Source organism: Poecilia formosa, unplaced genomic scaffold (assembly GCF_000485575.1).
Source record: "Poecilia formosa unplaced genomic scaffold, Poecilia_formosa-5.1.2 Scaffold5, whole genome shotgun sequence".
NCBI lineage: Eukaryota > Metazoa > Chordata > Actinopteri > Cyprinodontiformes > Poeciliidae > Poecilia > Poecilia formosa.
The window spans coordinates 3,911,579-3,921,878 of record NW_006799944.1 but is presented as its reverse complement, the minus strand read 5'-3'; the positions used below and the strand labels follow the sequence as shown (position 1 = coordinate 3,921,878).

General features: G+C 40.3%; 1 protein-coding gene and 1 long non-coding RNA gene across 2 annotated transcripts; one reads left to right on the top strand and one right to left on the bottom strand.

Moving 5' to 3' along the window:
• Window positions 1–3,543: 3,543 nt before the first annotated feature.
• On the top strand, window positions 3,544–6,601 carry LOC103146237 (dual specificity protein phosphatase 14). Its single transcript, XM_016677724.1, has one exon. It carries the CDS (start codon window positions 5,555–5,557, stop codon window positions 6,098–6,100), a length of 546 nt encoding a protein of 181 aa, XP_016533210.1. The 5' UTR covers window positions 3,544–5,554; the 3' UTR covers window positions 6,101–6,601.
• A 1,009-nt stretch (window positions 6,602–7,610) lies between these two features.
• Window positions 7,611–10,300, bottom strand: LOC103146230 (uncharacterized). The gene is made up of 2 exons (XR_477102.1): window positions 10,241–10,300; window positions 7,611–8,661 (listed from the first exon to the last, which is right to left on the bottom strand). It is a non-coding gene; the product is annotated as an uncharacterized LOC103146230 (long non-coding RNA).

Here is a 10,300-nt window from a genome sequence, read left to right as displayed (position 1 = left end):
AACAGGAGAGGGACTGAATTAAGCTATAAAATAGCTGTAACAGAGCAGCAGACGGCTCTGAATGAAGTCCCTTCCAGCAGCCACACGTGATTAAACGGACAACGGCGGCAAAGCGATAGCTCATTTCTTTTGGCTGACGAACAGAAGCAGAAGTCGTCCCTCGGTTGAGAGACACACTAGTGCTGAAGGTTTTCCTTCGAGGACGCATCACGGCACACGTCTCCGCCACTGCAAGAGAAGCAGACCAAACACAGCGAATGAAGATTCACCTGCAACTTTTCAGACCTCCTGGGGGAATCTTTGTCAGTTAGAAACTCATTGAAAAGTTGATTTGGAGTAATTCAGTTCAAACAGTAAAACTCATACAGATTACGAACAGTCAGAGTGGTATTTTTAACAATTTATCCATGTTAATTTAGATGCCAATGCCATAAAACTAATTGTATTATAAATAAGCTCTTATGATTAAGGAGGGTGGGCAACAAAACAACGAGTTGCCAAAGAAACTCACTGTTCACAGAGTTCTGGAAAGTTGAGTGGAAGGAAAAAGTGTGGTACCCGGGACATGGGTTACAGCAGGGGTGTCCAAAGTGGGTCCTCGAGGGCCGGCATCCTGCATGATTTAGTTCTCTCCCTGCTGGTAGTAACAACCTTTTCAGCAGGTCAATGTTCTTCTTTGGCCTTCTAATGAGCCATTATTTGATCCAGGTGCGTTAAACCAGGGAGAGAACTAAAACATGCTGGATGTCGGCCCTCGAGGACCCACTTTGGACACCACTGGGTTACAGCCTTTACACTCATTGCGTTAAGCCACCCCCCGAACCAGAGAAAATGTCAGAAATGTCTACCTGCGCTAAGAAGAAAAAGGACTGAACTGTTGCTCAGTGGTCCAAAGTCTTAATTTAAAGATGAAAATGCATAAACCAATGTTCCAATGTGTTATAAGCTGATTTTATTTTGAAAAAGGACTTGGCACTTGCCCACACTGCCAGACATACCGCCTGCAAATTGAAGTTTTTGTTAGCCGTGAACATTCAAGTGGACAGAAATAATGAATGGAAACATCACTCTGTAATGTAGGGGTTATGCTTTCTGAACTGAGTAATGTTTCGGTGCCTGTGTAGGAGACGCATAGAGAGCTCCATCATAAAAAAAAAAATTAAAAAAAAAGAAATAAATAAATCTGGGATGATCCTACATAGTGTTGAATAAATAAATCTGAAAAGCAGATTATGTTAATCAGATTTGATCTACGCTTTCATGTTGGTTTATCTCTATACTGTAATCCTACACAGAGTAGAGGCACATCAACAGAAACATGTCAGTGACTCAACACATTGCTAATCTCATGTTGCAGCTCATGTTTCCACTAATGCAGGAGCTAAACACAAATACAATGAAATCTGTCTCTAGAGGGACACTGAGTTAATAAAGAATTAAGCTGAGTGGTTAAAATGAATCTGGACATAAAGTAAAGAGCCATAGGGTAAGAGTGTGAAATGGATATGAGGGAAGTAAAGGGTCTGTCACCCTGAAGGTGGCAGATTCAGTACCGTTCTATAAGGCAGCGCAGCAAAGGAGGTGGAGGAACGCCAGCTGGGGCACAATGGGATCTGGTTGAGGCCAAATCTGCTTTTTCATCAGTGCAACTGGAGAAGGGACACACAACACAAAGCAGCAGAAAAGTGGGACGCAACCCAACTGTCCTAGCAAGATCCCCAAAGGGGACCTGGCTCCTATTCTTTCGCCGGCCGTCAGAGCTTTTCATTATGCGCGGGCGAAAACATAACACTGATAACCAAATGGCCAGAAACTGATCTGTGAAGATTAATCTGCTCCAGCAATTTTAACAAAGATAACACATAACCTGCCCCGTCGTTGGGTCCTCCCAGAGTCCTGTTTGGTGCCATGTCAGCAGCTCTGGGGACGAGTCCAGCCCGTACAACGCTGGTCAGCTGAAACAGCAAACACATTATTCTCAATCAGTTTTGGTCGTTCTTTATCCCTCTCTGCTTCCTGTTCTGTGCCATCTCAGATCAGAGCGCTACGATTAACAACTGTGTTACAGCCCTTAGTGTTCAGACCAGAGGTGGACATTATGCATTTGAAATATAAAATAAACAAACTGTAGAGACGTGTTAACTTCTCTGGCGTATTAGTTTAATTTGGCATTAAAATCTGATGAACAGCTTTTCAGTACAGACTAAGTAGAGTCGGGGAAGAAGTTTAATTGGTTGTGCACAATTATCACATTGATCAAGTTCTCACAGTTTCACCGACTCAGCAATCAATGTACAATAATTCAGCATCTTTTAAGCAACTTACAAACATTAGCAGATAGATAGAACCTTTTTCCAACAGAAATGTTGCTGCAGTGCAACCACATGAACTACCAAAGCTATGCAAAAGACAAGCAGATGCAGAAGCTGGAATGTGGTTGAATTATTTTACGTTCTGTTCTGAAGTCAAAACTCTCCTGAATGACTGCCGGGCACCGCACCACTGCAAAGAGCTGCCGGTGTGCGTTGCCCTTTACACTTTCCTTTGGAAAAAAAAAACACTGAAGGTCTTTTTCTGTTTTCACAAATAAAATGAAGTGTTTTTGAATCCTGAATAATTTAACGAATATATAAAGTCAAATAACCCATTTCAGCTTTAAACTGTTGTAAGAGTTTCAGACTTTAAACTAGAAATGATCAGATGCGGAGTCTATCTTATAAGATAGACTCTATAAAACAGAAAACCATAAAAGTTCAATAAAGTCTCACAATTACTTACAGTGCTTACAAAGTGTGAAACACGAGGGGTGTTCAGTCAACCCTGCAAATGAGTGATAGAGGAATGGTTTTGTGCTAAACTGACAAGTATTTATTTATTTATTTATTTATTTTTTTTATTTTTTTATGCGGAGCAGCAGAAGTGAGGAGCCACATCATTATTATCAAAAACTACCTCTGGTAGTTACCCACTAATCCCTGACATATTTATTTAAATTTAACTACAGACACGGAGAGGCTGAAATAGGACAGGACTGAACTAAGCATGTTACATTATGGCTGAATATTACTATCAACACTATGTATATCTTTGTTTGCATGATTTGCCTGAACATTAACACAGATTAGGAGCACATTTAAAAGCAAGGAAATGCTTGATAAATGCAACAGCAAAGTTTTGAGACATGTTTTCTGTCTCAGAAGGAAACCTCTCTTGAGGGCTCCCTGCTGGCCTGGAGACCCTGCCAGCAGAGCTTGCTTCTGCCTTAGGCCGGCTCTGTTCCCGATGATGAAAGGCCATGTTTTTTTCTATTTTATTCAATGTAAACATTATTATATATATATTTGTATTTTTACAGAAACTGCCCACGAATTTGAGAATGCTTTTTTTTTTTCTCAAGACCTGCGGGCCTTTTACGTCAAGAGAGTACCAGAGATGTTATTCAGAAAACCCCATGTAATACTTGGAGTAATTTGATAAGTGGAAATAAAAAGCTAAAAATAAAAATAAAAAGTTTGTATTGCAAAATTAATATTTTTCCCATACCATAGATCTTCAGGTTCCACCTGTCCTGCAGCATAAAAAGGGTGCGAAGAGATCATGGCTTCTTCCTTTTCTTCCGCTTATCCCTGCGTCCTGGGAGAAAGCTGTTCAACATGCGCATACCCGCTGTGTTGGCGCAGTTTATCTGCCTTCGCCGCATAAAGAAGGTCGCTGCTCGGACCGAGTCTCCAGCCTTTCACCGTGAGCCGAGGCTCGGCGTCCTCTTCATGGCCGCCGAGCTGAAACAAGCAGATGTGGGAGTGCCAGCAGCAGCTGCGCACTGACGGGGGAGACGGCAGTTCAGTTCGCGGGAGGGGGGGGAAGCAGGACAAAGTGGAGCAGGAAGCTTTGGACAAAGATGTTGAAGCGAAGGTATTAATGAGAACAGAGGCTCCTTTGAATGAGCGGGACTGCGCAGTCCTGAGAGAATGAGCGGCTCTCGGTCTCCAGCTGCTGCTACAGGTTTATGGTCTTTTGTATGCAACCCCTTTATCCACCATCTGTGTTTCCTGGGCAACCGAGGATTGCCTGCAGGCGCCAGCTAATGCACCGCAGCCACCTCAAATCAACACACGATTGCTGCACTGTCATTTTTATAACATGTGCTGCCGGGCTATTTTACGTCTTTTAATCATATGCCAAACAATCAAATTAATCTTTTAGCAAAGATTTGCGATTTATTTATTTATTTATTTTATATAGGACAACCTAATGTGGGTTATTTTTTTTCTGATCTTGTCCTGAGTTCAATATGGATCAATCAGTTCCTGGGGTAATTTAGCACAAGTTTGGGTTATAGGTTTAATTCCACATGGTTGAGATTTAACCCAAACAATCTTTTAAAGTGATTATCTTACTTGAAGGCTGCCAGAGTTAAAAAGAGTGAGCTAGATTTCTAAACAAGTGATATCTGGGTCTAATGAAAGATTCTGATCCATTCATGTTATTCTTGCAGAGTTGCTGGTACATATATTCACAGAACAACACACAGACAGTGTGTGTTAGAGATCATACACTGACCAGAAACACATTTTCCTTAAGCTCACATTTCTGTATTATTGTTTTGTTGTTGTTTTTTTTCTTGATGTAATATTCTAATCCTAAATATTGGGCTTTCATCAGCTGTTTGCCTAAAGTCATCATTTCATGATTAACAGAAATAAACGCATGAATTCATCAGTGTATGTTGTTATTTTATGTTCCGCGTGATTCCATGTAGATCATTCAGTGAATCGAGTTACTAAAAAAAAAGAACTTCAATAATACTGAAATTTCTTGAATATCACTATATGTGGGCCTATTCCCATACTGATTTTTATTGTTATTTTGTATTTCAGAATTACAATAGTAGAAGATATTAACATAATTCAAAAATAGTTATTCTTGGCTTCCTTCTATGAAAAGACATTAATATTAGAAGCAGAAGTGACGTCAATATATTTGAGACATCTGACAGCTGACATGTTAAGCCACAGCTTATATTTGCAAACAGCAGATTTAATGCAATGAGTCAGTCTCTCTTTTACAGCTGTTGTGGTTTCTAGCAAGGAGATAATGATTGTCAGGTAGCAGATATCACCAAAACCTCTGATTCAGAGGAGAAATTCCAGCTGCAGAATGAGTCTCCTGTCCATAAGAGAGGGTAATCATATTTACATAATCCTCACTGTGTGACTTCAGTTATTTATAATGTGTCCACTTATTTCAGAGAAATCCCAAAGATAGTTTTACAGAATCTTGACAGTTTTGGACATAACCAAAATGTGATAGTGGAATCAATGCCCCTTTGAATCGGAATGTAATTTTTTAATAGAGAATTTATAAATCCAGAACGTTTCTTTATTTTTTACCAGACATATTTTAGCTTCAGGTTTTAAAAATTGTCATCCACTAGGGGGCGACATAGAAACGTGAGCTGCTTCAGATTTGATCCGTCTCGGTTACCATACAGGCCTGCGCTCTGTGTTGGCGCATTTTAAAAGAAACTCGACGGCTGTTTTCTTTCTCATCGTTTATGCATCAGCCTGGCACCGCAAGTCTCTCTGGCTTGTGCCGGGTCACCGAGCACCTTTTCCTGAGTAGTAGCAGAGCAGCTAAGGACTGCTCCCAGGTGACTGGAAATGGGATAACCTGCATCATAAACGCCACAGAAACCAAGAACGATGCTGCTCCTCCTCCCGGAGTGGAGTACATCCACATCCCGGTGCCTGACTCCCCGCAGTCCCCGCTCAGGGACCACTTTGACCAGGTGGCGGATAAGATACAGAGCACAGCAGAGGGCCACGGCTGCACACTGGTGCACTGCAACGCCGGGGTGAGCCGCTCCGCCGCCCTCTGCTTGGCCTATCTCATGAAGCACCGCGGGGCCAGCCTGCTGGAGGCCCACCGGCTGCTGAAGAGCTGTCGGCCTATCGTCAGGCCGAACCCCGGGTTCTGGAGGCAGCTCATCCAGTATGAGGCGGAGCTGCGTGGGAGCAGTTCAGTCAGGATGGTGCCTTCTTCTTTAGGAGAGATACCTGACATTTACGAAGAGGAGACCCGGAACATGGTCCTTCTGTGAAGAGACACTCACTCACTGGGGGGATAAACTGTGGCGCTGATGAGCAGTGACGTAAACATGAGTCACCTTTGGGTTAAAAAGACAGACCTACTGGCACTGAGAGAGTTTTAGAAACTGTTTAATACAATCTAAATAAATACTTGTTTGTGTGTGTCCTATATTTTAATATTTTTCTTAACTTATTGAACAAATTCTGTGTTTGTCGTGAGATCCTGAGAGAAAGAACCAGATCCGGTCAGATATAAGAGGCTTATGTGAGCTTTTGCCATAAGGTCTAAGCTAATGGTGGGAGGGTGATGAGCTCCATCAACCAGGGCAGCTCCTCCTCATCAAAATGAGTCAGTCTGGTCTGACAAAAGGCACCATTCCCACCTGGGAAACCCCAGAATGTGCTGGAGAGTGCCTGGGTTTCCTTCCAGGACCTGCTAACCAATCTTGGTTAAGCCGAAGACAATAGACAGGTGGCCACTTGAAAATGTTTATAGGATATTGAATAAATGCTCAAAATGTCCAGTTGTCAATGATGACAGTTATTAGGTTAGGATTAGATCAGAAACTAGTTATAAAATTACAGATGCTGAAATTCATGCTGAATGTTACACTATTTGCATACTTGTGCATTAGGTCCATCAAGATGACCGTTCAGGGGTACTGAAATATTTAAAAATTTAAGCTGTGGTGTGGAACATTTCACTGCTCTTACTATCTTACTAATAACTATTTATTGCTGCTTTTTTTTTAGGTCACAGTATAAATGATAAACAATAGGATAAATGCCCACCCTTACATGCTGACCTCTGTGGAGTTTGGACACCAGTGTCAGACTGCAAAAGACTTGCTGAGGTTCACCTTTGAGCAGAACAACCTCAAAAAAACAGGAAGCTTCAGACCTAAGCATAATCTTGCATCAGAACTTTCAGTCAGAATCTAGATATATGATCTGTGGGAGGACCGGAAAACTGCGGTCAGAGCAAAAGGTACATAAAAAAAAAAAGCATCAACTCAGTGGGATCAGCTTCAAATGAACGCTACAGTTGCCAGCTGTGAACTCTTAAAAAGTTGTTACTTTGTATTGGTGTACCTCATATCAATGAAATACTTTAAGGTTGTAAATTTGAGAAAACATGGGGAAGTTCAGGATGTGGGAAAACTGGTGCAAGGTACTGTGTCTGCTAAAATAAAGCAAGACTAGCAGGCAATCTTGTATTTGAGGGCACTTTTTAAAACCAGAGCAGACAAAACAAGATATGTGGATGAAAATTACATTTTATAATAAAATGTCTTGTTTTCCCCAATCAGTTGAGAGTCATCCTGTGCAAATCTACTTTAACCAGAGATATTTAGAAGCATTTTTTCCCCCCGTCCTGGAATGATAATGTAATTTTGCACTGTTTTTTTTTGCCCTTTTACCCCATGACTTTTTTGGGCTTAATCCTTGTTTAAGGAAACAAGGATTAAATTAGAGATGTACTATTTAAAGTATTCTAAGAGGGGAAAAAAGTGACAGAAGAAAGTTAGCAAATAGCTTTTATTTTAATATATAAGCAGTCAGCTGTTCATATTTGATATGAAGTAAAACAGTAGAATGTCCATAAAATTCCTCCTGAAATTATCTATAATTGTGACACTTAACTCAGAGAACCAAAAAAAAATTTACTGTTTGGCATACTACAGACATGGCTTCCAGGAAGCAGCACATTATTCTCTCTTTCACCAAAACTTCTAGAAAAAAAAAAGCTTACTGAAAGTATGAGACAAAAAAAAAAGACAGCAGCACAATAAATCACAATAATTCCTTGAATAATTTGGCACAGGTATGGCATTTTTTTAAAATACAAAAACAAATCCATTCAAGGGGAAAGAACAAACTTCTTATTTTAGTGGTCATATGTACAGAGCAATCTTTTTCCTGAAAGAACCAAAACAAAGAAGGTGCAGTCAAATCCCACCCTACAAAATGCAATTTAAGGTAGAAACAATATATTGTGGACAGCAGATCCAACCCATCAAGTGGTAATCAAGTGGTATAAGTTGAGACAAAAAAACAAAACAAAACAGCAAAAAGTCACCACTGGCCAAGCATACGATAACTGGACTGACAAGATTTCAACAGTGGTTCCAAAACAGATTGTTTAAGGAAACAGCACAAATAAAGGCATTTAAACAGAAACACGACATTGACGACTTACTCGGGTGCATGTTGAAATCTGACCAGAACCATAAACTAAGACGGAAGTGCAGACATCTGATTTGCTACTTCTACATCCTGAGTGAGGACCTTCGACAGGCCAGATTGCAAAAGCAGTGCAAAATACTGCAAATCTATTTAACATAACTTCCTTTTTTGTTTTACTTCCCACTCCATCTCAGCCCCCTCTAACTCCCTCCCTGTCCCAATAAGGCATCAGTGTCGTCTGCATAGTCATGCAACATTTAGAAGTCGAGAATAGAAGAATGTCGATTTAACAGGTCGTTTTACTTAGTGCAGATCCATGATTTGTATCCACTCGCCATCTACGAAAGCCGTTTTCTCATCTCCTCTGGGCAGCTTTGGATCACATCTGAAAGAAAAATAGTTCAAAGTCACCAAAATTTGATTGGATTTGATGAGCCTCTCATCCACGCAGGTGGTGAAAAAGATCATCATAGCAGTGTTTAAACATGGTGGTGGTAGTGTGATGGTGTGGGGGTGTTTTATTGCTTCAGGACCCAGATGACATAAGCATGAATTTTGAAGTCCACCTATGAATTTCAAATTAAAGAATCAAAAGAAGAAAACTAAATGACGCCTTTGGAGCGGCCTAGTTAAAGTCTGGATTAAAATGTGACAGATTCTCTGCCAAGATTTTAAATAAACTGTTCATGCTCAAAAACCTTCTCATCTGAAATAATTAAAAATAAAAGAAATAAAACACTGCTGGTCAGTTTGGACAGTTTCTTTAGTTTAATAAATAAAATTATTTGAATGCTGGGGTTTTTGTATTCACTCTGGTTTATCCTTGTCTGATCTTAAAATGTGTTGAAAGACATGAAGACTTTAAATGTGATAGCAAAAAAAATCTAAAAAACTGAAAATACATTTTCACTGCACTACAACAGCATTCAGTTTTTGCATTGGCTGACTAAACCCAGACAGAGCTAATCCAAGTCCATTTCTGATTGGTCAATTGGTCGCTCTTGATGTCTCCTCCCAAAAAGTTTAGCGAGGGCTTCAGACTGGAAATTAGAGGACATCAAGACGGTTTTGCCTCTCCCTGGTCAGATGTTTGTTTTTTCCACTAAAGGTCAAGCAGAAGAACTGGTTTGGATTCTGTCACCCCAATGTCCAGACAGAGGTTTGTCATTACTTCATAATAAATGTTTCATATTTTTTGTATTTTAGTGATATTGGGAAGGACAGTAGTGCATGGAGGCAGCTTATGTACACAGATATGTATTCCAGTATTATCCCTGTAAATGATTTCTCTAAAATCCTCACCTTAAATTAACATTGTTTAAATGATAGTTTCAAAATACCATTTGCAACAATTTTGATAAGCTGCTGTTCCCTGTATGCCTGCTTCTGGCTCCTGATGAAGCGGTTCTTTATATTCATGTTAGTATATTATCCAGGCTTCCCTTGTCATGTCGTTAATCCTGCCCCAGTGCGGCCCAAAGACTGGAACCACCCACCTAACCAGCTCCCTGGGCCACGACAGAGAGCCCATTCAAATCAGTTGTTTGTGCTACAAATTCTCTGTTAACGAAGCCGAGAGGAATGAGGTCTGAACTGTACACCTGCAGAGATCCAGTTAGTTCAGTAAGTGTAAGTGGCAACAGCTCGATTTTGGACGCAGTAAGGACATTTATTCTGTTGTCTTGTGACTGTTGAGGCGCTAAAAGCCGACATATCAATACTTCTTTCCGACTCTCTTTTTACTCCCCTCTCAGGTTAAAGCTACAGCATAACTCAACTGTTCTTTATTGTTGTTTTTTCAATCTCTCATTATGTCAATTGATTCTTAAAAAATGAAACATAAAAATATACAATCTCACATTTTGTAGAAAGATTTTTCTAAATATAAAGGCAAAGATTTTCTCCTTAAGATTGAGTTTGTGCAGTAAGATGGTTTGTCGTAAGTCATTGTTGCTACAACTTACATGTTGTTCCAGCTTCTGGTAATTTGAAGACTTGGGTCGACGTGTGGATCTGGAATGCTT